This window comes from Sabethes cyaneus, chromosome 2 (genome assembly GCF_943734655.1).
Source record: "Sabethes cyaneus chromosome 2, idSabCyanKW18_F2, whole genome shotgun sequence".
NCBI classification, from domain to species: domain Eukaryota; kingdom Metazoa; phylum Arthropoda; class Insecta; order Diptera; family Culicidae; genus Sabethes; species Sabethes cyaneus.
This window is the reverse complement of record NC_071354.1, coordinates 207,984,828-208,009,910: the sequence shown is the minus strand read 5'-3', so window position 1 is coordinate 208,009,910 and position 25,083 is coordinate 207,984,828. Positions and strand designations below refer to the sequence as shown.

At 39.6% G+C, this 25,083-nt stretch overlaps 1 protein-coding gene across 1 annotated transcript in view; it reads right to left on the bottom strand.

Annotated features, from left to right (window-relative positions):
• LOC128736592 (uncharacterized) overlaps positions 1 to 22,968 on the bottom strand; it is an 88,562-nt gene extending 65,594 nt beyond the window's left edge. The window contains exons 1-2 of the mRNA XM_053831081.1: positions 22,888 to 22,968; positions 21,333 to 21,467 (exon numbers count right to left, since the gene is read on the bottom strand). Of these exons, the coding sequence (XP_053687056.1) occupies positions 21,333 to 21,467; positions 22,888 to 22,968 (216 nt within the window). The remainder of the gene's footprint in view (positions 1 to 21,332; positions 21,468 to 22,887) is intronic.
• Positions 22,969 to 25,083: the final 2,115 nt, after the last annotated feature.

The window sequence follows — 25,083 nt, the reverse complement described above, 5'->3', positions numbered from 1 at the left end:
GCATTCTGTTCTGATTCCTCGTCAGAACCAGATCTAAAAAAGCCATGGGTTTATACCGTCTTTAGACATTACCCTTCTTTATCGACAGACTTCGCAGCCGGCTGTTAGAGTACAGGAAAATTACGGGGCCAGTGCAACGATCCTATTGACTCTAACTAGCAAGCCCCGCCTAGCCGAGATTCGAACATACGACGACTAGCTTGTTAGACCAGTATCGTACCTCGAAGCTAACTGAGCGGGCTAGAACCAGATCTATGTTCAACTTTAAATCCAGGTCCAAATTAAGATCTAATTTCAAGTTTAGATCTAGTTTCAAGTCTGTTTTTAGACCCAAATTTACGCTCAAATCCACGTCCAAGATTAGATCTATGTTCTAGTTCCAGTTCAAATCCAAGTCCAAGTTCAGATCTAAGTCCAAACTCCATCGCAATAACTCACCTAATTTGGAATAAATTGAATGTTGAATAAGCACTAGAATGGAAATCAAATGTTTCCTCAGTTCAATATACAGATTGGATTTAGATGGTTAGCAAATCAACTCAAGCTTTTTCTTTTTCATTTCAGTTTTTGGAGGAATAAAAAGTAGATATGAGGCTATCTAATATAAAGCTGCGGCGGTAGTTTAATTGCAAAAACACTCGGGTACCAACCGAGACAGTGTGAATTGGAGTCCCATTGGCCATTGAACGACCCAATATATTTTTGGCCTCATATCGGAATTTTCCCGGTTTAACCCAGTTTATAATTCTTTGCACTAGAAAACTCCTCCACTTTACAAAAAAGACTAAGAAGTTGATGATTGTTTGGTATTTGTGTGCGGGAACAAAAGCAGCAAGTATTTTTACTTCTAACCTCACGCCTTGAAAATATCTTTTAGATTTGTCTCTTTCGCGAATACGAATTATATTTGTGTGTTTTGTCAGATTCGGAGAAATTTGAAGTCCCTTTAATGCAATGCTTTGGACCGAACGAAAAGACTTTGCAGAAGACTAGGTTGCTGCTTCGTCGTAATTGCCTATTCCCGTTTTATCCAACACAAATTATTAAAAATATCAGCATTTTTATGACACACAATGCAAAACTAGTTATTCCATAATATTTTAGTTTATTGTCTAGACGATATGCGATAAATCAAAATAAGCTGAGATCTATTTGAAAGCTTTTTATCATTAAAGAAGTCCTACCAGCCATATTTCCTACGTTTTTTCGTGCAACGAAGAAGAATATGTCGACTAATCGTTTTAATTTCCGTCATTCATAAATGAAGATAACTCGCGCAAGGCATTGTCGTTATTCTACAGCCAAGGAAACTTGGCTGACCTGCAGAAATTTTGCAGAATAACATTTGTCATGCCGTCCTGCACAAATACATGCGCGTTAGCTTCATAAACATTGTTGTGATTTTTAGTTCGGACGATGAAAAATTTTGATGGACGGATTTTAAAACGGTACGACGAATTTAAGAAACAAAGTCTTATGCTCAACAACAAACGAGCTCAGAGAGAAATGTGAGTATGTATGTGTTAGCTCTCTCTCTCCTCTTTTTGTTAATATTTTTTGTTTTGTTTATGCTTGCCCAGTTTTGCTAAAAATGGCGTCGAAATAAGAAGCATTTCGGGAGCGCGTTGTACACTTCTACGAACTGCAACAGAAATTTCAGTAAAAAGTATACGGTACAACGTTTAAAAAGCAAACATGTTGCGGCTTCGACTGTTTACCATATCCTAGGATGCCCAACAACTATTCGCAAACAAGGTAGTGGAAGACCAGCCAAAATTATGGACACAGAAGGACATCGTTCTCTTTCTCGTTTCTTCAACAACAAGCCCTCTGATTTTGCCATCAAATTTTGGCTGGTCTTCCACTACCTTGTTTGCGAATAGTTGTTGGGCATCTTAGGATATGGTAAACAGTCGAAGCCGCAACATGTTTGCTTTTTAAACGTTGTACCGTATACTTTTTACTGAAATTTCTGTTGCAGTTCGTAGAAGTGTACAACGCGCTCCCGAAATGCTTCTTATTTCGACGCCATTTTTAGCAAAACTGGGCAAGCATAAACAAAACAAAAAATATTAACAAAAAGAGGAGAGAGAGAGCTAACACATACATACTCACATTTCTCTCTGAGCTCGTTTGTTGTTGAGCATAAGACTTTGTTTCTTAAATTCGTCGTACCGTTTTAAAATCCGTCCATCAAAATTTTTCATCGTCCGAACTAAAAATCACAACAATGTTTATGAAGCTAACGCGCATGTATTTGTGCAGGACGGCATGACGAATGCTTGAAGAAAATTTTGACCCCGTTTCTACAAAAACATCATGCAGATGGATAATACGTGTTTTGGCCGGATAGAGCATTATCGCATTACGCCAATAAAACACAATCGTTCCTGAATACCTATACGATCCCATTTTTACCCGAAAACCACGACCCGAAAAATCTGTCTAAGTGCGCCCAATCGAAGAATTCTTCGGGATTTTGAGTTCCTTGGTGTATAAAAATAACTGGAGAGCCACGAATTGCAACAGTTGATTGGTAGAATCAAGAGATACATTCGCAAAGTTGACATGATGGCCGTACAACGCTCCTGTTTCGACGTCAAATGAAAGCTTCGCCGAACAGCCGATTACGGACCGTTTTCAAATGTACACTTTTTTTTTTCAACAATGGATAATATATCTTTAATTTCAGTAAATCTGATCTTCTTCAAGTATCTTTGTCTTTTTTGACAGCTTCAGAAAAAAATCCAAAATTTTAGTTGCCACCCGTTACTTTAAAAGTGGACTAAATTTACAAACTGACATTACATTTTCGCTTGCTTTAAACTCAACTGCTGCAAGCGAAGATTGTACCAAAAACTTGGAAAATAAACAAACTAGATACTGCCTACTGCAGTGGCCTTTTCTACGACACCGAATTTTCTGTTCCTTTATGTTATAAGTTCTAGGTATCAGCAGTTCCTTAAAAAACTCAATCAAAATTTTATCGTGCTATGATTTCGATCAGAACTTACTCCTTTTTAAGAAATGTTAAGCCCGTGTTTTTTATTTGGCGTCTACGATGCCCCCTTTTAAGTTAGCGTGGTCCTAAAAGACATCATGTTTTCATAATCATTTTCGACAATAGATCTTTTCGTAAAAAGTAGTAACTTTCAATTCGCTGAACCAACTTTTCTAATTTTGTAATAGAAAGGATTTCTTTTAATAAGTTTATCAGGAAAAATATTGGATCATAGCTTCAATTTTTCATTATAGGTAATTGGTATAGCATAAAAAGTTTTCGTGTTTCGTGTTTTAAAATAAAGTTTTTGCAATTATAGAAAAAATCAAACACCAATAAATTATTTTTCCAAAAAAACTTATTACAATATATTTTATTTAATATTGGTATCATAAAATACGGGCTGATGGTTCAACAATGATCTATTATGTAAGAGTTTTATTCCGTCTGTAAGGAAAACCAGACCCCTGACAAGATGTTTTCGTAGCAAGAATTGCTGCACCCTCCCTAAATGCTTTTCATAAAGCTGATTCTAATACATGTGCAAACAAATTATGCCAGATTGCATTCCAAACAGGCATCAGCAAAGGTAGGGGAGTGTCGTCGTGGTTGGGCCACGTTTTGGCGTTCGCCCATAAACTTTCGTTTCAAAAGGAATTTTAGAAATCTAAATACATCGTTGCAAAGGTCCAAGAACAAGATATATTTCTGGGAAGTCTTGATCTGATTGCTTGAAAAATAAAAAAGTTATAGGCATTTAAGTGAAGACAAAAAATGTTGTCATAGTCGGGCCATGTTGTACAGGTTGGGCCACCGCCGAAAATCTAAGACATACGTTTTGAAATTCTATATAGAGACATTAAAAGAATGAATTCCGTGAACAACGGCTCATATAGGTGCAAATACCCTATTTTTAATTGCATTTTTGCGAAATTTTGGCGATCTTTGTAAAATCAATATTGCTACAATCGCCTTCTCCAATGAATGAAGAAATCGCCTTTACAATGAAGAAAACAACAAAAATCTAGGTTTTTATCGTATTAATTTTGCTTTATTTCACCCCATTTTGCGTGACTGACATTCTTTAGCGATTATTGCGCTTCTGCGCTTAAAATTATGGTGGCCCAACCATGACTACTCCAGTGGCCCGACCTTTACAAATAGCGCTTTTCTAGTATTTCACCTTAGCCTTCCCAAATACCTTACTGGAGGAGATTTTTCTATAGACTTCGTGTGCAGCACAACACATTTCATACATTTTCAAAATTTATCTCGATAATTGCATTTCATGAATCATTTCTTGAAGAAAAGTTCATTGCGCCTGGAAAACTTTTTTTTTGTAAGGTTTAGTCACTGAATTCAGTACGGGTGTTTTGAATACACGATTGAAACTCGTTAGCTATCACAGTAAGAAGTTTTACAACGGTTGTATCCTAGATATCATGAGTTACTAAAACTGTAAAATCGCGATGGCCCGACCATAACAGTGGCACGACGATAAGGACAATACCCTGCCACTATGGGCCAGAAATTAAAATTTCGGGACAAAAATATTTGCGGTTAAACGGTATGTCTCAGCTCAAGGTGGTCTTCGGCAACTTTTTGAATAAAAAACTGATGCATATTTTGAAGGGGTCGTCCAATATTTAAGCGTTACTTAAACAACAATTTAAGTAATAACTTTTTGACTAAACTTTTTTTCATCTTTTTGGTTTCAAAATATTAAAGATAAATCAATTTCAAGTAATTTTTCTGAAGATATGAAACTTCTACCTTTTACCCATTTTCAGCAATAGACCTTTGTTTATAAACGACCCCTCAAATCACATTTCTTTTTGTAACGTGTTTATTTCAACAGACAGCTCAATGTGATGTTCTAGAAAATATTTTGCGCATAAAAGAGGAATATTTTTACTGAAGACTGTTTTGCTTTATATGCATTTATTAATAAGATATAAGTGATTTTAGCTTAAACATAGTCTGATGAAAAATCCGAATATCTTAGCCATCTGCAAGTATCTGCAATTAGTTTGCATACCAATTTGTAAGGTTTTATTAAAGCTATCTGCCCAAATGTGTATTTCAGAGAATACCTGGGAATACTATGGCTGGGAATACCTGGGAACAGCGCGGATTTTTTTTTCAGACATTTTATAATTTAATAAATATGCGTCCTAGCGTTAAATGGTCTTCACAGAAAATATGTATTTCAACATACTGAATAACTTTGTAGAACATTTGAAAGCCATAAAATAATCGTGTGCAAAGTTATTGAGTGTAATTAATTTTTAAGTGCTCTTTTTTAACAGATCATTATATTTCGCAACCGGTAAGAGATAGATAGTTACTTTATTCAGCAAAGTTGCTTATTTTAGTATGTTCTGCAACTTTTGGTGAAAAAAACTTTTTTTAAAAATTATTTAAGAAAACAAAAGTTTGTATCACCCTAATAGGTTAATTCATGGTCACCCTAATAGTGCAGACACATTTTTCATCAGACGGTGTTTAACCTAAAAGCAGTTATATCTTATTGATCCAGAATCCAGAAAAAGCAAAACAATCTTCAGCAAAAATATTCCTCTTTTATGTGCAAAATGTTGTCTAGAACATCACATTGAGCTGTCTGTTGAAATAAACATGTTACAAGAAGAAATGTGATTTGAGGGGTCGTTTATAAAAAAAGGTCTATTGCTGAAAATGGGTAAAAGGTAGAACTTTGACATCTTCAGAAAAAATACTTGAAATTGGTTTATCTTTAATATTTTGAAACCAAAAAGGTGAAAAAAATATACTCAAAAAGTTATTACTTAAATTGTTGTTAAAGTAACACCTAAACATTGGACGACCCCTTCAAAAGATGCATCATTTTTTCATTCAAAAAGTTGCCGAAGACCACATTGAGCTGGGACATGCCGTTTAACCGCAAACATATGTGTCCCGAAATTTTAATTTCTGGCCCATAGTGCCTGCATAGCGTTAGAGGCAAATTTAGGTGTTTTGGTCATACATTTTGGTTATCTCCGATATAGCGAATCTAGTTTATCACATCAAAAAGGTGGTTTTTCACCGGAATCATATAAAATTAGAATGGATACCTCCGATTCGCTCTCAGTTAGATGCAAGGCGACGCACGCGGGTTAGTAAATTTATAAACACGAAAACATGCAAATATTTTAATATTTCCGACCACTCTAACTCAGCACCAAACAAAAAAATACAGTTTAAGCATTTTCCAAAGAGAAACTGCTATGAAGGGTTTAAAAAATCGACGCACATTTAAATTTGATTGCTATTTTTTCATGAAATTTTTGATATATTCTGTGAAAATTCATTAGGGTTGTTGAGCTATCGAAGCTTCATGCTTCAAGACCACGGAAAGATCCACTCGATCCACTCAGAAGAGAAGCATATTTTGAAGAAAGGGGATTTGGCGTCAATTCAAATACCGGCACCTGGTCTGGTGAATATTTCGGGTGGAGCAAAAGCTCCCAGCCATTACTTTACGTATATAATTTTGACCAGTTAACTTTGTTATATGGTAAAAAGTTGCCAGGATGGAAAATTACAGAGTTCTTCAGAGTTTCATACCTGTATTACGACCAGTTTTCTGTAAATACTGGTTTCAAACGTATCAATTGCGTTTGGTAGGTACAGAATCCCGTAATGGGTTGACCTAATTTCAGACACTCTTAATGGATTGGAAATACAGAGCATTGCGGCTCGTTTTTACTAAAATCCACTCCATGACTGTATACATCGTTCGATCGTTAAGCAGGCATTGCAGTTTTTTTGCTTCTGGAATGAGTTGAGTTTTTATTAAGTTTACGGGTTGTCCTGATAAGCAATTGTGTAATCAAGCTGAAGTGAAATATTCTTGTAAAGCGGTACATTTAAGAAGTCAAACATTAAAGCAGTTTATTTTGCAAATAAAAAAAGTAACCTTTCCCCTCTGTGGGAAAAGCACAATATTGCAACCGTTGTTCTTTCGTCTGGCCACGGGGCCGGTAGGGATTCGGTTCGAACAAGCACACAATATCACAATGGTGCATTAACTGACTGACTGTTTCCTACGTGCATCGGTGGCGGTGTATGGCGGAAAAATGCACAGCGCACGGAGTGCAAGCGCCCCTTGAAGAGATGTCATTTAATTAGTTCTGCTCCTTGGCTGCGTCTTTCCTTTCGATCTCGAAGCATACTGGTTGCAGCTGTCGGGTCTGAGCTAGAGAGCAAGCGGCCAGTTGGACTGCACTTATCGAACGAGAAACTTTTACTATTAATTGGCAACTGGCAGCTGCTGTTGTGTTGGTCGTTGGTCCGATTGGGGCCCACTAACTGACTGTCTGGTTTGGTGAAAAAAATAATACTTGATGGGAGCCCTTGCAATGCCGATCCGGGTAAGTGCTGAGTCAATGGATTTGTTAGGGTTTTCACGAAAAGAAAGCGATGGAAAGCAAGTTCCTGTAAATAATAAGCGATCCCAGTGATTCCGTACAACATTTTCCTCGGTACTGAAAGGGTCACAGTTAAATGATTGTAAGCATCTGTATTGCTTCTATTGAAGAAAATCAATTTTATATCTGAAGAACCAATTAGTCGGGTGAATGGAACGATCCGAGGTAAACTTTCCAAATTGACCGTCGTCAATTAAGGAAAGGTAGGTCTGATATCTTTATATTCTAAACCGATCAATTTGTTTCTGTGCCTTGCTTTGATGCCGGCGGGAATAGAAGTAACAAATAACAGCCTTCCAACGTTTCATTACTGTTTTGACAACAACGAAATGAATTTGTTGCAGTCGAGGAAACGAAACGAGGATTTAAAAGTTCTGTTGTCGAAGTCGAAAAAGCTGTGTCACGTCCGTCCAGCAAATGACGCCGTAAATTGTGAAAATGAATTCAATCGAAAGTATTTGGTTGACGATTGTTCTAAAACTACCTAAACATGTTTTCCAATTATGTTTCATGTTGTTGCATCTTTTCGCTTTTTTATGAACTATTAAAAATCAATTTTTTTCTTCGAAAATTGATTCAACATTCTGGTTCATATCGCCAAATTATAGAACTAGGAATCCATCTGCTTTCACAAATCCTCTCCAGTCCATGATCATTGTATGCCCATATAAGTTTATCAATAACATAAAAATTGATTTCCACGGTATTATCGTTCTTCACCCGTCCGGTTTATTTCATTTTCTAATCGATTTAATATCACTTTGCGTGGGGACAACGAAAGTGGATAATAACATTGCCGGAGATTATGATATGGCTATTAGCCGGAAACGGGATCGGATCTCTTATGTTCAACAACGTGTCCTTCCGTCAGCAGCAAGCAGCGGTCGTTGTCGCGCTGCTATTGGCCTTGGGGCAATATTTGATACACTCGTAGTAGACCTAGACCGGTCGTCCGCCCTTCGGCCGAGCGGCTCCGATTAATAGGTACCGAGCGGCGGTCATCCTTAGGGAATTTTTGGAGCTTCATCTTCATCGCAGAGCTCTCGGTCTGTTTGCCGATAATAAAGAGACTGTTGAATGTGTGATTCGATATCGTTGTTGAGACAGTTTTCACCAGCCGGGCAGCCGCAGTTCACGGTAAGGATATGTGCCGGGTGAAATTTAATGTTATTGTTTGTGTATCGGCTCTGTCTAGGATGTGGGTCAAATTTGGTCCATCGTCACTCGCCGAGGATAGAGATGCGATGGTGGAACAAGGGTCCAAGTATTCACAAGGATATCTTAATTTAATTTTATATACTTCAAACATGGAAACTACATACGATAGTCATGCCATACAGATGAGTTATTTATAGGTAAGATTGCCTGTTTTTATCATGGAACTGAGTATGTATTCTTTCCTTAGAAATTGAGTTGTTAAATATTTGACACACAAGTTCAACTGTAGATTGAATTCCACATGCACATAAAACGAAAGTCGTTACTCCGTGAACGCTTCTGCTGCCGAAGTTCCGGCGAAATTCTGTCACTGTCAACAAGTTCGTTCCAACAATTGAAACAGCTGAAACCTACAATCGGATTTACAAAGACCCAAAATTGTACCATCATCATCAGCATCAAAAAGAAGCAATTTCGTTGCGAACACAAAATCTTACACACGTTAACAAACATGTTGCTTTGTAGAGCAACTCAAGTGTAAAAGCAATTATTTCCGTTTCCTTCGAAACGGCCTCTCCGTGTACGGCGCCGTACGGTCAAAAGTGGCTCTGGTTCACAGGAGTCACGGGATTCGTACACGCATTTGCTGACTGCTGCTGGATTTAGCCCTAGCTTTTGAGGCCAGCATGACAACCACTTCGAGCCGGCAACTAACTTTTTGCTCGGATGATGACTGTAGTAACCCCTTGTAGTAACAACAGGGAAAAAGACCATTCCCTTTTTGTGTGGAGTATGAGTGTGGAAAGGCTATTAGCTTCCAAAAGAAGGGACCAACCGCTTATTTTTTTTCTGTGTTGCGTTATTTCGAACAACATGTGACCGAAATGTAACCTGCTTGGTTCCTGGAAAGCATCACACTCTCAGTTGCTTTCAAAGCAGCATAGCAGTGTAGTTTCCTGGAGGAGGCTGGGAAAATTGTTATGAGTGGTACTTTTTTTTCTGTATTCCGCGCATGGCAAAATATATTCCGAATGGCGGGTACCGGCAAAACATGTGCTGGACATGGAAACGCAATTGCATCGTGCAACATTCCATTGACAAATGGCATGCTTTTATGAGTGGCTCGTTGTTATTGCCCAACGAATAACAACGGTTTCGTATTCCTTCCTTTGGCTGGCGTTGACCAAATGGTTTCGTTCGCCATCGCGAAGGTGAGTTTGATGCAATTGTCGTCGAAAAGTTTTTTGACGAATGTTTGGGAATGGCAACACTAAAATAATAAGTCCAGCATGCTTTCTGGCGCTGGGATACCAAGCGGAAGAACAAATTTAAACCAACCAGAGTAATTTGAACAAATTACGAGGCATAAAGCCATATTCAACTACACTGGCGTGTCCAGGATGGGGCTCACTTGGGGCACGTGCGGAAGCTTCTGTTTGAAATTGATATATAGAAAATTATAGACCCTTATAGGCAATTATCTACAAAATTTCTGATCTAGTCATTGCTCTATCTTTTTTATTTAGGCACACTTCAGGCTTACACTGAGTTAGACGCAAAGAGCGCTCCGTGTGCACCAACTGGTGCACATGGTCAACTGGGAGTGCTAGAACTTAGTTTGATTTTTTTTACATGGCTACTTCAGAATTATCACCTTCCATGGATGGTTAGTACACCAAATTTTGACAATCTCACACCTGATGGCAACAGGCACGGCATTCGGCATCGATTCACTGTATGCTGCACCGAAAGTTTTTACTGGCAACTATCACTACAGTCTACCCCCGCTAGCCATCCGTGCTGTCCGCTTGCCTTCCGTGTTAACTAAATTTGACCTTGAAACTTTACATACATTTTCACTAGTAAGCATATAAAAGCTTATTTTAAGTATGTTACTATAAAATTGCTGAACATTATATCTATCGAACGACATATTAACAGTCATGTTTCGTTCAGTAATTTAGAAGTTATAAGCATTTGAAATCTTTCACTTAAACGTTACACTTTTATTTTCGCTTTCACAAAGTTATACCCAGTATAGTAAACAAAGACGTAGTCCTACGTCAAAAAATGGTGGTAGCGGCTAGGTGGAAGGAGCACCTACACACGCTTCTGAATGGAGAGGTAAACTCAGAATAAGAATTGTGAGCGGTGGCCAAACTGTGGAGTCACTGGAGGAGTTAAGTTAAGAAGGCAATCAATGGGCTGAAAACAGTAAGGGTGTTGGGAAGAACGGTATCCCGACTGGACTTCTAAAAGCGGGGAGCGAGCGGCTGTACGAAGCAATGCTCCAAATCATTGACAGGATTTGGGAGAGAGAACAAATGCCGGAAGAGTAATTTGATGGCCTTATTTGTACTATTTTCATAAAAGGACATCAACTCGAGTGTAAAAAATATCGAAGCATTACATTGCTCAATTCTTAATAGACTCAATAGACTTGCGCAATCGAGAAAGATGTAGGTTCAGCTAGTGTTCGAGGAGATTGTAGAACGGCAGCCCAGGACCGCTGATACTAGAGGATCATAATCCGTTCAATCCAGGATTGGTAACGGAACGTTGCCACTAAAGTAAACTAAGTAAATAATGATGTAAAAATGGTAAATTTTTTTAAAAAAAATGACGCAAGTAATACATAAAAGATACAAAAGACTCAAACATGGATAACAAACAGAACTAACATGATACCAAAACTGCACAAATATAACATAAAAATATTAAAATCATAAGAAAAGTATCATAAGAAAATTACCGAAATCAAACACAGAAAACACGGAGATGATTAATATTTATAAAAAAATGATGCAAAGAATTTATGCTATTCTAGATAAAAATATTTTCTGTACTAGTTGTAGGGCAAAACAAGGCAAAACATTCCCTTGCACCTTTTTTTTGGTGAAAAACTTGATCGTCGTTCGATTTTCTTACTTTGCCAACCTGCCCAACAGGCATTGAATCTCTTGAAAATCTCTGGTAAAATACCGAATTGGCATTTTGCCCTTAGTACAAAATCCTTGAGTAAAATGGGTTAAATCAATCGTTTCAATTATGTTTTATTAAAATAAAACTGTTCTAATACGTTTTCCCTAAAATTCTACTACCCAAGTAACAATTTGGGTTTTATTACACTCTTATAATGGCATTTAAGACCAAAATTGGTCTTGAAGACAACCATAAGAGTACAATAAAACTCACATTGTTACCTGGGTACTTTCCTTACCATAGAATCTCAAATTAGAGAAAGGTTGTACATAATTCTTTTAAATCTATTAGAAAATAGGGGTAAATGGGGCTACTTCTTGTCATTTCCGCGCGTTGAGACCATCACCAATCGATTTCTCGTGATTTTTTACATAAGATAAGCCACTTTTTACCCCTTAAAAACAGCGGCAACAAAAAGTTCCGTTTTTTCGGTCGATTCTGCGCACTGTGCAATGACTCAAAAATTATGCCAAAGTTTCAGAAAAACAACACTATTCGTCGTAAACATAATACAATAACTACACAGAAATAATATGAAAATGATACTAATATCGTTATAAAAATGTTAAAGAAATGCAAAAATAACATAAATGTATACTATTCAAAGGATACAAAAGATACAAATATGATACCACAATTAGACAAAAATAATATCAATATGACAGAAATATAACACAGAAATGATACAAAAATACAAAATTTATACACAAAGGTGATACAAAAATGAAACAAATACGATCAATAACAATGCAAAAGTAATATCAAAATAGAACAACAAGATACAAACAAAAAATGGCATAAAGATAATATGAAAGAGTCAAAAAAATTACGCAGAAATGACTGACAACAACAAAGATGCCAAATAATGACAAAAGAACAGCATAGACATGACGAAATTACTAAACTATTTCAAAAATAACGCGAAAAAGACATTAAAATGCACAAGTATTTAAAAAAACTGAAACCTAATAACTACACAAACAGCACAAAACGACGTACGACTGATACCATAACAACAGCACAACAGCATAACAACACAGAATAAACCTGAAAATAACGTGGGAAATAGCCCGTATGAATAAAACAGTTTGCTTTTCTTTTCCTGTGTAAGCCTTATAGACGAAGTAAAGTACACTCTTAAATGATTTAAAGCTAAAGCTAGGTTGAAACTACTCAAAATGTTCTTGAACTAGCTACTTGCTGCCGATAATTGAATTATTCTCTATGATAAATAGTACACTTTTAAGTCCCTACAACCAATTTTTTGGTTGAAAAACTACTCAAAATCAGAGTTTGTACACTTTATGGGCATTTTGAGCAGTTTCAACCTAGCTTTAAGTAAATCCGACCTATTTACAGGTAGAATCATTTAAGAGTGTAAACTGTTTTGTTCACGAGCAATTCCACGCCGAATCGTTCAAAAAAAACTGAAATCTGAAATGAAACTCTCTGATTTGGATGAAACTTTTCAAACATTTTTGATAGGAGGAAATATTCACCTTCCACAGATTTTGGCGCAATTTGGATTCAAGACTTATTTTTAGAAAGGGCATGTTTATTTTTATGCGTATTATGTTTGCAAGATTGTCTCTCGAAAAGTATCGATTTTACAGAAATTATGTCATGGCAAAAGTTGTAGAAAATTGGTTTTTGAGCATGAAAAAAATATTTTACCAACTTTTCAAAAATTTGAAAATGAAACTTAAATTCAAGATATCAAGAATATATCGTTTTTAAAAAATATATCGTTTTTGAAAATTTTTATTTGAAAATTTTGAATTTTTTTTTTGGAAAAAATTTGCAGTATTTTAAGAGTTATTCTGAGATGGAGCAACTTTTATGAACGGACTTCGTAGAACAACGACTTTCATGACTTTCTCAACTTGGGATTTTTAAGTACTATAATACAGTAATGTTCCGATTGTGTCAGCCCCATGTTGAATTTTGGGTTGACAAAATGGAGAAACCGATCAAATTGGGAAATTTCTTTTTGGAAAATTCATGACTTAAGACCTTGCAATATCGAAGAGTTTTACTAACAATTAAATTTTAACCCTCAATTGGTCAACCGAAAGCTCAATGAACCGGGCACAGCACTCTGGTCCAGAACCTTTTTTGGTGCGCATTATTCATAGCTTTGAACGGAAAACCCTAGATATATAAAACCTTCGGAAGAGTTTCTTAAAATTAAAAGGAATTCAAATTTTGATTAATTCCCCTGAAAGTGCAATAAAAAAAATATTTTTCTTCAGTTTCAATATAACACATTGATGTGTTCTACATAGTTTTACAGCATTTTTTTACAAGAAATTTTGCTGAAGACAGTAACCTTCTATGTCTTCAGCAAAGATAGAAAAATTTTCAAAAATGAAAAATCGTTAAAATCAGTTTTTCTATTTTAGCTGGTTTTGTAGTTGATGTATGACTTTTGCCTGTTTCACAAAGTTGTACAAATAGTAAAAATACACAACATTGCTGAATGTAGTATACCTCTATCTTTGCTTGTTTAGGAACGATAGAACTTTTACTATAAAAATACCCTAATTTTGACGCCGAATTACTCACAACAAGGCATCATTTTATCCAAAAACTCTTCCCAGAGAATTAGAATAGTTTCAGGCAGACTGAAACAATCGAAATCGAAAATTTCTGATTTTTTCCAAATAAGTATGTACATATGGCAACACTGATTCAAGACACTGTGAAGTACAAAGTTGTAAATATTGTAAAATTGAGCAAATTTATCGAAGAATTAAAATTTCTATCTTTATCGAGTGCTGGACTATAAGGCATATTTTTTGAAATTTCTTTAAAACTTAGTTTTTCATTCTTAGCTTTTGTTAGTTGTATTTTACAAGAATACAATGTTCTAGGCAATTATCGAAGCTCTTAAAATAAACGTTTTCGCAGAAGACCGCAAATCTCTTGGACCTTTACTTGCTGAGTTATCGCATATTCAAGCTTTAAATTTTTATAGCTTCACGATCCCATGAGGTAAATTGGGGCAAGCGGATTTATGAAATCAGTACTTCATCTTAAAGCTTAAGTCAAGTACTATAAATTTGTATGGGTTCCGCTTGTCCCCAACCACTCAAATCAGAGTACGGCATGCATACATTGTATGTGATTCGCGTTCGCGAAAAGCTCGATACACGTCCATTTTTTTGTGTTCGTAGATAGAGCCATGGTTTCTTCGGCAAAGTTGTAGAAAATATAAAGATAAACAATTTTGCTAAAGAAATGACATTTAGAGTATTTTCTTAGGAAATTCTTTAAAAATAAGTTTTTCATATTTAGCGTATGTTGGTTGCATTTTACAAGAGTATATGGTCTAAAATTAAAACTTCAGTCAAGAGTATATGGTTCTATGTGATTATTGAAAGACTCAAAATACACGTTTTTGCAGAAGATAGCAAATCTCTAAGTCCTTTCCTTACAAGGTTATCGCTTTTGGCTCGTAAAGTTAAGGAAATAGAAACCTTAAATAAGCGATAACTTTGTAAGGAAAAGTCCTAGAGATTTGCAATCTTCTGCAAAAACATGTGTTTTGCGTCTTTCAATAATTGTCTAGAACCATATACTCTTGTAAAATGCAACCAACATACGCTAAATATGAAAAACCTATTTTTTAAATTTTTTAAAAGAAAATACTCTACAGCTCTGCACTCGATAAAGATAGAAATATCATTTCTTTAGCAAAATTATTTATCTTTATATTTTCTACAACTTTGCCGAAGAAACCATGTGTCTATCTACGAACACAAAAAAATGGACGTGTATCGAGTCTTTCAAATGGTGAGCTTCAAATGGTGAGTTGACAACCTGGAAGGAGCGTCAAACACAGCTCTGGTCCTCACAAGCTCCCGCCTCACGCCTCCACGAGTCATATGATACCAAATGCGGCGTAGCCTGGGCAATGTTGTCAATCTGACAATAGCGAAGTGAGGAGGTGCGACGCGAATACTGGCGCGGTAACCATAGCATGGCGGTAGAGGAAATGCTTCGTCAAACACGAGCGTCTGTCCACCAAGGAGGTGCGGCTTAAACAGCGTCTGTTCTCCATGTTAGGGGCGGCTGATTATTATACTCGTCCTTATGCCAGCAGGGACTCTAAACAGTGCTGTGCACGATGGTCCTCCGGCGAGACAGGGAGTTAGGGGCAGGCCCAACAAGCCGCCCTGGAAAACTAAAAGTTACCAACAACGAAGAAGACAATAGGGATCGGAACAATCGGCGTCGACCCACGCGACGAAATAAGGACTACGATTGGAAACTCGGGACATGGAATTGCATATCGCTCGGCTTCCCGGGTTGCGATAGGATAATATATGATGAATTACATCCCCGAAACTTCGAAGTCGTAGCACTGCAGGAACTTTGCTGGACAGGACAGAAGGTATGGAAAAGCGGGCATCGAGCGGCTACTTTCTACCAGAGCTGTGGCACCACCAACGAGCTGGGAACCGGCTTTATAGTACTGGGAAAGATGCGCCAGCGTGTGATTGGTTGGCAACCGATCAACGCAAGGATGTGCAAGTTGAGGATTAAGGGCCGTTTCTTCAATTACAGTATCATCAATGTGCATTGCCCACACGAAGGGAGACCCGATGATGAGAAGGAGGCGTTCTATGCGCAGCTGGAGCAGGTGTATGATGGCTGTCCGCGACGGGACGTGAAAATCGTCATCGGTGACATGAACGCGCAGGTAGGACGGGAAGCTATATATAGACCGGTAATCGGGCCAAACAGCCTGCATGCCGAAACGAACGACAACGGCCAACGATGCGTAAATTTTGCAGCCTCCCGCGGAATGGTAGTCCGAAGTACCTTCTTCCCCCGCAAAGCTATCCACAAGGCCATCTGGAGATCACCAGACCAACGAATAGAAAACCAAATTGACCATATTCTAATCGACGGTAAATTCTTCTCTGATGTTATAAACGTTCGCACCTACCGCAGTGCGAATATAGATTCGGATCATTTCCTAGTTGCAGTTTGCATGCGCTCAAAACTCTCGACGGTGCATAACACGCGTCGAAGTCGTACGCCGCGACCCAACATCGAGCAGCTACGAGTCACCGGAGTTGCCCAGGAATACGCGCGGCAGCTGGAAGCAGCGCTACCAACGGAAGAGCAACTTGGCGCAGCAACTCTTGAAGATGGTTGGAAAGGCATTAAGACCGCCATCGGTAGCACTGCACTAGCGGCACTAGGTACAATGAATCCGAACCGAAGAAACGATTGGTTCGACGGCGAATGCGAGCAATTAGTGCAGGAGAAGAATGCAGCACGTGTGAGGATGCTGCAACACCGTATGAGGGCGAATGTGGATCGATATAAACAAGCACGGAACAGGCAAAACTCGGTCTTCCGGAGGAAAAAGCGCCAACAGGAAGATCGGGATCGCGAGGCGATGGAAGAACTGTATCGTGCTAACGATAAACGGAGGTTCTACGAGAAGTTAAACCGCTCGCGCAAAGGCCATGTGCCGCAGGCCGATATGTGTCGAGACTCAGACGGTAATCTTCTCACGAACGAACGTGAGGTGATCGAGAGGTGGAAGCAGTATTATGACGAGCACCTTAACAGCGATGTAGCTGAACATGGAGGTGACGATATGGCAATAGATCTTGGAGCACGTGCAGAAGACGACAGAATACCAGCCCCTGACCTCCAGGAGGTAGCAGAAGAGATCGGTCGGCTGAAGAACAATAAAGCGGCTGGGGCTGATCAGCTACCCGGCGAGCTGCTGAAATACGGTGGTGACGCACTGGCTAGAGCGCTGCACTGGGTCATTGTCAAGATTTGGGAGGATGAGCTACTATCGGAGGAGTGGACGGAAGGCATCGTGTGTCCGATCTACAAAAAGGGCGACAAGTTGGATTGTTGCAATTACCGCGGAATCACAATGTTGAACGCCGCCTACAAGGTACTCTCCCAACTTTTATGTCGTCGACTATCACCATTTGCAAAGGAGTTCGTGGGGCAATATCAAGCGGGATTCATGGGTGCCCGTGCCACCACGGACCAGATTTTCGCGCTTCGGCAAGTGTTGCAGAAATGTCGCGAATACAACGTGCCCACGCATCATTTATTCATCGACTTCAAATCGGCGTACGACACGATCGACCGAGATCAGCTATGGCAGATTATGCACTACTACGGATTTCCGGATAAACTAACGCGATTGGTCAAGGCGACGATGGATCGAGTAATGTGTGTTGTTTGAGTATCAGGGGCCGTCTCGAGTCCCTTTGGATCTCGAAGAGGGTTACGGCAAGGTGATGGGCTTTCATGTTTGCTGTTTAACATCGCTTTGGAGGGTGTGATAAGAAGAGCGGGTATAGACACGAGTGGCACGATATTCACGAAGTCCGTCCAGCTTCTTGGTTTCGCTGACGACGTTGACATCATTACACATACCTTTGAGAGGATGGCGGAAACGTACATCGGACTGAAAGCTGAAGCCAAACGGATAGGACTTGTCATTAATGTATCGAAAACAAAATACATGAAAGGAAGAGGTTCTAAAGAAGTGAATGCTGACCTCCCTCTCCGGATTCATTTAGACGGTGATGAAATCGAGGTGGTAGAAGAGTTCGTGTATCTGGGCTCACTGGTTACCGCAGACAACGACACCAGCAGAGTAATACAAAGACGCATTATGGCAGGAAATCGTGCCTACTTTGGACTCCGTAGGACGCTGCGATCGAACAAAATTCGCCACCGCACGAAGTTAACAATCTACAAGACGCTGATTAGACCGGTAGTCCTTTACGGCCATGAGACATGGACTATGCTCGTGGAGGACCAACGCGCCCTTAGTGTTTTCGAACGGAAGGTGTTGCGCACCATCTACGGCGGAGTGCAGATGGAAGACGGAACGTGGAGGAGGCGAATGAACCATGAATTGCATCAGCTGCTTAGGGAACCACCCATCGCTGCCACCGCAAAAATCGGTCGCCTGCGATGGGCTGGGCATGTCGTGAGGATGTCGGACGACTGCCCGGTTAAAAAAGTTCTCAATAACGATCCGACTGGAACGAGACGGCGGGGCGCGCAGCGAGCAAGATGGATCGATCAAGTGGAAGGCGACCTGCGGACCCTACGTAGACTACGTGGCTGGCGAATTGCGGCCATGGACCGAGTAGAATGGAGACGACTTCTTCGTACAGCAGAGGAAACCACGGCCTGGAGCTGATTAAGTGGAAGTAAGTGTATCGAGTCTTTCGCGAACGCGAAATAAATAAAACGTATGCTTGCCGTACTCTCATTTGGGTGGTTGGGGACAAGCGGAACCCATACAAATTTATAGTACTAACCTTAAGCTTTAAGATGAAGTGCTGATTTCATAAATCCGCTTGCCCCATTTTACCCAATGAGCTCGGAAAGCTATGGAAATTTTAAGCTTGAATATGCGATAACTCAGCTAGTAAAGGTCCAAGATGTTTGCGGTATTCTGTAAAAACGTGTATTTTGAGAGCTTCAATAATTGTCTAGAACATTGCATTCTTGTAAAATGCAACTAACAAAAGCTAAGTATGAAAAACCAATTTTTAAAGAAATTTTAAAGAATATACACTATAGTTCGGCACTCAATAGAGATAGATACTTTATTTTTTCAGCAAAGTTGCTTGTTTTTACAATATTTACAACTTTGCCGAAGAAACTATGTCTATATTTCCTAACACAAAAAAGTTATTTTTTATTTTCATTATAGTAAGCAATAACTAACTTTTGACAGTTTTAGATTTTATATTTAGGAGGATATTCATACGAACAAAAATGTTGAAGACCTTAAATGATAAAACGAAAACAAGAGACACTAGGAAAAAAGTTCCACGTTTCGCCCTTTTGGACTACTGTGCGGGCTGATTAAACAGGTTTTGTAAATCAGTTTCAGCAAAATAATGACTTCAAGCGCACAGCAATGAAATCATAGCCATATTTCGCTCGTGTGAAACTGTAGAATCACCAGACTTTGATGCCATCGAGAATTTGTGGCCTACTCTCGATGCCAGATTCAGTAAATCTACACCAACAAACAGGAATAACTATTTTAAAGCCTTTGAGAGGGTCTGATATTATCTTGATTTTCAGTACGAAAGGTACTGAAGATGAAAGAAGGGCACGTCAATTATTAAACGGCTTTACTATGCTTTTGATTTATCTTCGCTGAAGTTTTTATGAAATGGGCCCTTCTTTGGTCAATGTTCTTTTTCATTGTAAATTGAATTTTCGTTCTAAAATGCGAATAAGAATTTCATGTTCTGTGTTTTGTAAAGAAAACTTAAAAAGAAAGTAGTAAATATGATTTCAAATGTTATTACAATGTATTTACTTTTATTTTGTCTCAACAATTGAAAAAAATTCAAATAATATTAAATGGGTACTTAATTTTGTCGATGGCTGAGGTGAGGTCGAGATAGCAATCATATAAAAAATTTTGAGAAAAAAGTGAAAGGTCAAAGAAAATTCAGGTAGAATTTTCACATGGAAATCTTGAGTAAAGTTATTGAATTGAATTGAATTGAATTATAATTAAAATTGCACCTAGTAGAAATAGCAGAAAATCAAGAAAATATTACTTTAGAATATAGAATCTAAAAATTCAACACAATTTGCTGGTCTGCACTGTTTTGCAAAAGTTTGGTGCCCCACACTTTATCAAGCTCCTGAACACGCTAGTGTTCAGCGATAATAAAAAGCAACCAGCTCCAGCTGCTGACTAGTAATCGACAATGTTATTTTGAGTCCACACCAAGCTCCTGCCACGCGTCGGGCATTGTACAATTTCGAGGTTATGGCGCGCTTCCGGGTTATAGGTTCCACGTTCACTGGAAGTGCGCTCCAGAGACGACGGGTTGGTGGAATTATTTCGTTGCGAACAATGATACTGTTATTGTGTTTGGGAATTCGATTAGTGGGCAGCATTCTTTGGCAATGGCACAGAAATAGCTTTTCTGTTGTGTGACTTTTTATATGAACCATTAAAAAAAATAACATTGCTTGAGTATGCGAACCTTAGCCTAAAATTCTGAACGTCGACAGAATGGATGGAAACGGGAGCTTACAGAGAAAAAATCCCACAGGGATTTTCTTCTGACGCAAAAGAAGATAAAAAAGTATCCTAGTCTAGCACTCTCGCCTCCGTTTCGCGGCGTAAAACAAGAACGAGAGCAAACAATTACGGTCTGTGCCTAAATGGTAAACAGCCGGAATCCACTTCTTCCGCTGGGTGAGTGTTCATCCATCGCAGCCGGATGGAGTTTCCGGTTTAGTGCAAATTCATAGTTGCAAAATAGCCGGCACGATAATCTTATTAAAATAAAACAACGTAATATTGGGCGGCAGCACCGGGTCACCTGCTAGCCACTGAGCCATTGAAAGGTAAACGGGTATTTTGGTTCTTTCTCTCTCTCTCTACAGTCTTCCGAGTGGGTAGGTGTTCGCTGAAATGGTTCATATCCTGACCAGAACTTCCGGACCGACCAACCCGATCCGATGCGATGTGGTCGTGAACGTACCCCGTAGGCGAATTTACGATAACGGGATGTTTTCTATACGTATATATAATGGTTTAGGCGAAAAAATAAACTCAATTCATAGCCGCTGTTGCCACTGCTGGAAAATCCCGCTGGTGGCCAGCTTATCACAGAACGGCGCGGCGATCCACATGCGGGTGGACGAGTGTTTGCGTGTAGGTGTATGTGTACCTGGAAAAATAACAACATCCTTACCTTCTCAATTATGCAAACCAAATTGATTGTTGATCCCATATCCACGTGCAGTTCGCCGGAACCGAGGATGAACGCTTCGGGAACCACCACTTGCAGATTTACGAAATGGGAAATAACACCGGTCGGTGTCGATACCTGCAACGGAACAACAACAAGGAAAGGATGGAACGAGTTAGTCGGTATAGGGTCAGTCCACTCTAGAACGGTAGAATAAGCGATGCAAGAGGCGGCATGCCGCGGCAGTATGGCAGATAGTTTGGTGGCGTGATTGCAGTAATCTGGTTTCGGAGATTGCCATCGAACGGAATTTGTATTCCCGATAGATTATACACACATGGACCGTTTTGAGGCGGCCCGGGAAACCAAAATAAAGCAGCATTCGGCTTTGTTGCCGCGAGATTCAATCGAATAAATATTGAGTTTAAATTTTTTCATATTTTAAAGTACAGTCAGACCGCGTACTACTGTATTGTTTGTTTGTGTCTGGAAAGTTGAGAAATGATAGAGAAAATGCTTCAAAAATTTCAACTAAATTTTTAATAGTGGGAAAAATCAAAATACAAGTGCAACGTCCGCTACGTCCAAATATGTTTTGTCCCGTTTCCTGAGTTGTAACCACCAGGACATAAAAATAGCTTCATAGTAGTCAAATTGTGTTTAGTTATGTTGTCTGTGCTTGGGACTTCATCTGGTGCAGGTTGCCCTGCAGCTGCATCAAAGTGATGTCTGTACTAGTAAAACCTCTCGCATATTTGAATAATTTGCTTATTGACTGTGGCAGAGAGGCCAGCCTACATACAAAGCTTCACTAAAATCGGATCTGAAATCTGAAACAACGATTGGCTGTGGAAATCTCCAAACTAATGGAACGATTTAACTCCCAAACGAGAAAAACTAGGAAAAAAAACTACACCGACAGTAACATGCACTACACATATTAATGATATTACGAGCCATAAAATTACCAACTGCAAAACGCTTGCCAATGGAAATTACGCCATCCATACCATTACCGCTGGCAACGACGACGGTTCCGGCAACTCATTTGACTTCCGTATTGCTACGCCATTTTGGGTGGGAAGGAACGTTTCATAGCTCACCCACCCCTTTACATGCCCCACCACATCAGGAAACAAGTTAGAATTCTAATGATCCAATTACTACGCCCGATGGATCCGGCATCTTCGGAAGGCGAACTCACGGAAGGAAACTAACGGCCAAACTCGTGTATTGTTCAACAGCTTTCAGCTCGACAGTTTGCAGCGGTATCGATTGAAATCGAGCAAACGAAGGGGAAGAGAATTGGTATAAAATTTTACCCACATTCTAATGTTTTTTACTTTGCACTCCAGGTTTTCTACGTCTTTAAACGAACTTCACAAAAAAAAAGAAGTTGAACATCTTTCGCTAGAACCGTAACATGCCATTTTCTTCGAAGCCCAACCAGAGAAATAAAAGAAAAGTGCATCCTCATTCTGGTTGTCATCGTCGTCGTCGTTGTCATCGTCGTCGTATCCGACGATGATGACAACGACGAGGACGCCGACGACGCTACGCTCTGATACAGCTGCTGGCGTATATATCGATTCCCATCCCGCGATGTTCCCGGATGTGCGGCAAATTGATGCATTTCCATCCTGTTTCTTGCTCTGTTTATCTACAATTTGCAATCAATCAAACAATCGGTGCAGAAGGTTCGACTAGGGAAAGGAAGAACGGTGTGCGGCGATGGTGTTAGCTCAGAACGGTTAGTGCCCATGGCAGCAGCACTTGTACCAGCAGTGGTTCCGATTCGAGCAGCTTGTACGCGGTTGAACTGAAATTCGTACTTTGATGTGCTGGAAAATGGTTTTCTTTTCTTGTTTCATTTTAAATTGATTCGCAGTTAATCTGCATAAAGTGCAAGAACGAATTGGATTTTCTCTGCTTCTAGCCTTTCTGAATAGTTCTTGGCGTTATCAACTTCAAGATTGCAACGTAAGAATTTAGATTTGATGAAAAAAACTCAATCGCATACATTTACAAAAATAGGGTTTCCTTGGCTCTACTAGAACAAATTGAATTGAGCTATTCTAATACGATAAGTGTTCATAGGTTTGTCGTGTCCGGAGGAAGGCACCTCTGATGAATCGAGCATCACTTCTAATTTCGTTGCTCTACCAATCAAGTCAATCACAAGACTGCCGCATGTTCTCTTTTTTCGGTCGGGCTATCCCGAGTTTATTCTGCATCTTTTTCATTTCTACTGTGTTCTTGATTTATCTCTCTCTCTTCCTCTCACTTTTTCTTACAATACAGTATATGCTACCATTCCCTGCAAGGTTTAGTTCTTTTAAAAAATCGTGTCTCTTGTGCCTCCATAGCGATGTTGAATAGCATGCAGGAAAAGTCGCTATCATGTCTGCACACGAAACACATCACTCATTCCAATATAGCTCTGATCAGTCATGTAAATTTGTCCGGAAAGTCGTGTTCGTGCATTATCTGCCAGGGTTGGTCTCGATCGACTGTATCGTATGCTGCTTTGAAGTTTATAAAGATGTGATGCGTAGGCACGTTGTACTCCCGACATTTCTGCACGATCTGACGGATGGTAAAAATTTGGCCCGTAGTGGCGCGAGCCACCTCGAAGCCCGCTTGATAATTCCCTACGAAACCTTGTGCTATCGGTGACAGCCGGCGTAACAGGATCTGGGAAAATACCTTGTAGGCAGCGTTTACCAGCATCAAGCCGCCAATCCACTTTTACCATTTATTTTTCCGGTAGCTCTGCTTATCCCAAATAACCCAGTGTAGAGTCGGTGCCAGCGTTTCTCGTTCATGTTTATAAAGCTCTACTGATAGGCGGCTTTGTAGATCTTCTGTAACCGGATTTGACTTCTTGAGGATTAGGTGCTCGGACGTTACTGTCTTCCATGGGCATTCCTAGTTTAACATCCGTCGTACTTCATCGAAGAACTGCTTCCACCTGTCGAGCACCTCGCGCTCAAATGTTCATGATATTATAAAAGAACCGGAAATCTATTATCATGGTCAATCTGGTTCGATGCTGGTGGATTTGTGGCTATCTTTGGGTGAGAAAAAGGTGCTTAGAATCACCAGGCCTCGGGAAACGCCGAATCTTATACAACGTTGGCCGCTATCGTTTATGTGGGTGTGCAGGCTACGGGGTCATATCACCGGCATTTCTTTTCTATTGACTTAGGCGTTCATAACCTCAATGACTATCTTGACGTCCCGCGGCGAACAGCGGTCTTACGTTGCTTCCAGCCGCTCGTAGAACGCTTTCTTCTCATCGTTGACTCGTGCGGGCAGTGCACGTTGATCACGCTGTACTTGAAGAAACGGCCCTTAATCCTCAATAGACAGATACCGAGCACCGAGTACCATTTTTCGTTCTTGTTTCATCGCTCAGGCCGATGCCCAGTATTCCAATCCTTATTTGTTTGAATGTTCGTAATAGTTTGGTTTAGGTAGGTCGCCTCGTACCGTGGCTGCTATCTTGGCTTTAGTTTCGAGACATCCGATTTCTTAATTCAGCCACTAGCTGCGGATCAGACGCTGTCGTAAACTGCTCCTAACCTGGAGCACATGTCCATGTCCGCCGGTCCGGCAGAACAAAGAGGAGTATGAGAGAGCATGTGAGAGCATGTGACTACTGTCACCGTCTGGCTATGGATGTACTGGTTTTATTCAAACTACCACGTTCATTAGATTCATAATAGTTGCTGCCATTTTATTCGTAGGGTTG